At 40.8% G+C, this 4,640-nt stretch overlaps 1 protein-coding gene across 1 annotated transcript in view; it reads right to left on the bottom strand.

Moving 5' to 3' along the window:
- The window catches only part of EGFL6 (EGF-like-domain, multiple 6), a 41,231-nt gene that overhangs the window by 3,056 nt on the left and 33,535 nt on the right, over window positions 1–4,640 (bottom strand). Inside the window, exons 8-9 of the mRNA XM_009333418.1 lie at window positions 2,497–2,577; window positions 449–535 (exon numbers count right to left, since the gene is read on the bottom strand). Of these exons, the coding sequence (XP_009331693.1) occupies window positions 449–535; window positions 2,497–2,577 (168 nt within the window). The remainder of the gene's footprint in view (window positions 1–448; window positions 536–2,496; window positions 2,578–4,640) is intronic.

The following is a 4,640-nucleotide window of genomic DNA, read 5'->3' as shown; positions in this document are numbered from 1 at the left end:
AAGGCCGTCACTAGCTTGTCTTGCAAAGTTTGAGATTTCTGAGCAGTTATCGCAGTGCTGTCTAAGCCATGTGAGTGACTACATTGCCACATCCATCTAAATGGCAGATGTGTGGTTAAATGCCCTACCAGTCTTGGAGAGATACAATGCATAACTAATAAAGTTTCCATTGCCTTGCACCTTGCAATTCTGAACAGTTATATTCTGATCATTTTTCTCATCTTTTGATTCACTTGTGCTGAAATATGTTGCAGATTACCAGTTGCCACTGGATATTTCAAAGAAAAAATTGCCACTCCCAGGATTCTCTGCCTACTTTTTTCTTTTATAAAGATAACACACTGATAGGAAAGCTAACTCTTGATTCTGTTTTCCCCTCCATCCCCCTTTTTTTGGAGGGGGTGAGCCATCAAATCAAAGCATAGCTAGAGGACAGATATTTAAATACCTCTATCTCGATCAGCAGGATTCCAGTCAAAGTCATCATCAGCATCTTGTTTCCAGTCGCAGACCCCTCGACTGAAGCTGCAATCAACTGGAAAAAAAAAATTGGCAATGGAGACTCAGAGATAAGAAGAGCACTATATCATAAGTACGGATAAAAACAATTTGCTCTTTATTCACCCAGTTATGAATGTATAGGTCATTCTAAAATTATCTACAATCTGAGTTCAGATACAGTTGACCTAGATTAAATTGCAAAAAAGCAAAACATTAGAATTTATGTAGTAATTCTTTTTTTAACTCACAGGAAAATCTGTTGTGTCTTTTTACTGCCAATCTCCTATCTGCACATGAGTTTATATGCTGTGACTTCTGTATACTGAGTGCCTGCTGATCACCAGGTATAGTTGGAGGTGTTAGTTTTGAACTCTAGCATCATAAATGGTTTGGGATGTGCCAGCTTTAGAGGTTTCCTCTCTCCATTTGTTACACTGCTGGAGTTGTAATCCGCTGAGATGCTCAAGCTCCAGTTCTATCCATTGAAAGAGAGAAGCTGGCCTCCCATGAGAGGAATCCTTTACGTCAGCACTTGATACCCGTACTACATGGAGCTGGGAATAGCCCAAATCAGTTGACCTTTAGAGCACACTGAAAAAGGGTGTCACCCAGAGCACACCACAGCCTTCGTGACTGTGCAGACGAAAAGCATTACATACACAAAGAAACAAACACTGTGCAATGCAAGCATGACAGATCAGATTAAGAACAATACGTCAGCCATCTGACTTCCTCAGAAAGAAGCATCCTTCTTGTTCTTTACCTGTATTTTATCATGAGACAGAGAAGTGCAGTACATGGCATTTAGAGAGCTTTACTGTATAAATCCGTTGTTTCTGAGACTACTGCTTTCTGAATTGGAAAAAACCCACCATCATACACTTAATGTCAGCCAGCACATCTGCCTGTTTTGTTCTGTTTTGTTTTCTTTAAGATTTGGAAGCATTTGTGGATTGTTTTTGGGTGAAACCCACCTTGTCCTAAAAACAATCATCTCAGCTACAGCCAATCCCAGCATTTCAGCCCCTGCCCACTTGGCTTGTAACTCCCCAGGAGGATGCTGCTGCCCTGTAAATGCATCAGCTCAATACGATCTCTCAGTGCCCCCCTTTGGATTCTCCTTTTTTCCGTGGCTCTCATAAGCAGGTCCTTATAGTCAGCTTCATGATTCTGTCCATCACAGGGAAACTGTCTCCCACTGGGAGAGAGGGGGAGAGTGCCCTTTGATCTGCCTTGTGCAGATCAATGCTCTGCTTTGACCAGAGCTACACTGCAGTCTGTTAATAGTTCCCACCAGGCAGTGAAGTTTTCTGTTTGAAAGTCTGTGAAGCAGTTTCCTAAGGCATGGCAGAAGCTTAAGCTGTGTACATAAATTGACAGGTCTTGGACCTTGTATGCTCCCCTGACTGATTTTACAACAATTTTTTAATGTGAGAAAGAACAGGTAGTATCATCTTACTCTGATATCCACAGGACTTACTGATGAATTGGGAACTATCATAAATTCATAGCCAGGCTATTTAAGATTCAGGGTAAATATTTATTCAGTCTTGTTCAGGGAAAACTCCTATTGACTTCTGACAGAGGACCGGGAGAAAAACCAAGAGAATATGCCTGAAGGACATTGGCACATTGTTGCGTGCTATGCAACACTCTTCTAGCATGGTTTCATTTCATAGATGATAGAAATGACTTTATTTTTTCATGACTATGAAATAAATCAAGTGAAATTCAATTGCAAGTCAAGTTTCAATGTGGGGGAACTTTCTATACATGGCTTATGAACAGTTGAAGTATGTTTTGAAAAGGACGCAAAAACAGCTTCTCACATTGGAACTGGCAGAATGGTTTGGCCAGATACTGTCTCTAACACACTCACCAAACCTTTGTTTTACATTAAAGGCTTTTAAACTGGTTCTGACTTGGCTAATATAGGTTGTCATGAAAACACACAATACACAGGAAAATAAATTCTGTAGAATAAAAAGAACCTACCTTCTTGCTCTGGTCTGGACACTGGAACTTTCCTCTGTGCCAGGAGAGGGCCGAAGGCAGCTACTTCTTTCACCTTGGGAACTAGGGAAAACAACTTGTCAAGTGCCGAGTCATCACGGGAACAGAAAATGGAACTTTATTCCTTTATACCAGTTGCCATCATTTATTTAAATAATGCAATGTATGTGTTTTCCACTCCACCACCAAACTCACATTCCTAACCCCAGTTAGATACTAACTCTGAATTTTAAAACTTTGTTTGAATTGCTGTTTTCCACAGCACTGTGCCTTCTAAGCTGTGGGCAATGGAGCTACAAGATTCACAAGGTCATAAAACATTAAACATGATCTTTCTTTGGCGTGGTGATCTGCTTTCTTGCTACAAAACTTCAACTAATGATTGAAGTACCTGAACTCTACCAGACAGCGAAGACAACAGTTCAGCGGCTTGGCAGCACTTTGCCAACAGCAGCCTTTAAAAATGGGTAATGTCAGAGACTTTGTAAAAGCCATAAACGTTGGGGGATCAAAGGCCCACAGTTCTGTATTCAGGTAAGTGATAGCTGGTGCTGCTGTAACAGAAGCCCCAGGAAATTTTTTTTCTGAAGCCATACTCTTTGCTGGGGTACATGTTCTCCTGCAAACCGGATCAGCTCTGCTGTCTGTTGGGAAGGAAGGGTTCAGTGACTGCCCTACCTCTTCCTCACTCTCCCTGCAACAGCTGGCAAGCACAGCCTGATGTTTTCATAACCAGTCCTGGTGGAAACTCCCGAACAAGTTCTTTTGTAAAAATTGGTTGACATGTCTTGCGCCAAACTGGAAGAGTTGGTACAGCAGCACAGTCAATGAATGTTAGGTGCATTCTCTAAGATACTGGCCTAAAGGAGGTAGTTACTCAAGAAGCGTTATTTTTCAGCAGCAGCCTCAGAGACCAAGGCAAAACCTCTCCTGTCTGATGAGGTACAAAGATATAGAAGCTTGCAAACTCTTACTTACTCTAAGTAATACTCTAAAATACTCTAGGTATTTTTAAAGTTCTGTGATTAAGCTTCTTTTGTATTATTTTAAGTGATTAACAGAGAAGTGCACTCACTAAAAAAAATGATAGTCTCAACTTCTTTGTGCAGAGCCTGTGTAAGTAACTAATCACACATGAGATAAGGGAAAGATGTGCTTTCACTGGCAGAGGATTCTATCCTTTGCAAACACACATGCAGATTATACCTATGATATGATACATACACACCTATGAAAACAGGAGGAGCTTAAATGTGCCATTTTAGAGGAGGAGTGAGGGAGGATCCTTTGGATTACTGCTTACAGACGGTGTTAGTGGAAAGCCTGACAGACTGAAGTTCACTTTTCAGCCACACCATGTAGGCAGCAGCGCTAAGAAAAGCTCAGATTTCCTCAACAGTGCCAGATGATAGGAGCTATGGAAATGGAAATTAGTTTTCCCTATGCAGCATTGTATCCTACATGCTATTAGAATGTTGCAAATGCCAAATATTTTAAAAGTCATTACTTTCACATGCACGCACATTTGTTCAGAAGGGAGTTTGTTCCTGTGAATTCCACTGAGCTAGGGTTTTCCATCTAAATACTCCAACATACTCACAGTTGTAAACACATACTCAATTTTAAGAATATACTTACAAGCCACTGCAATCCAAAGCCTCCTAGCACCATAAAGACTATGCCATCTACTTAACCTTTCTTCTCCCTCAAAACTGTCAAAAATTGCTGTGTGTACACCAGAGAAAACACACGCTAATGAAGAGGCCCTGGAGGCACTTCCAGAGGTGCTGAATTGAGCCAAGGAAGGAGACTCATGCAATCTTACGAGCTTTCTGATGAATTGCCAGGAGCGTGTCCTCTCTTGTTGCCCTTGTAGCCTTCCCCTCATCCAGACCATTGCTTAAATTATCTGGATAATATTTTTACTTAAGGAAAGGATTAATATATCTTTCTCCAAATTAATATATGTCTACATATACACATTTAGGAACAGGCACATAGAGATTAGGTGTTAAGTTTACTGTCATGCCATAAACTTGGCCTCTTACTTAGTGAAAGAGACTCAGACTGTGAAAACCCTTGCCAAAATGAAGAGAGCTATTAAAATATGATCAGTTCTGGAAAGA

This window comes from Pygoscelis adeliae, unplaced genomic scaffold (genome assembly GCF_000699105.1).
Source record: "Pygoscelis adeliae isolate BGI_AS28 unplaced genomic scaffold, ASM69910v1 Scaffold69, whole genome shotgun sequence".
Classification (NCBI taxonomy): Eukaryota; Metazoa; Chordata; class Aves; order Sphenisciformes; family Spheniscidae; genus Pygoscelis; species Pygoscelis adeliae.
The sequence above is the reverse complement of the archived record's forward strand: the minus strand, read 5'-3'. Positions and strand labels throughout refer to the sequence as shown.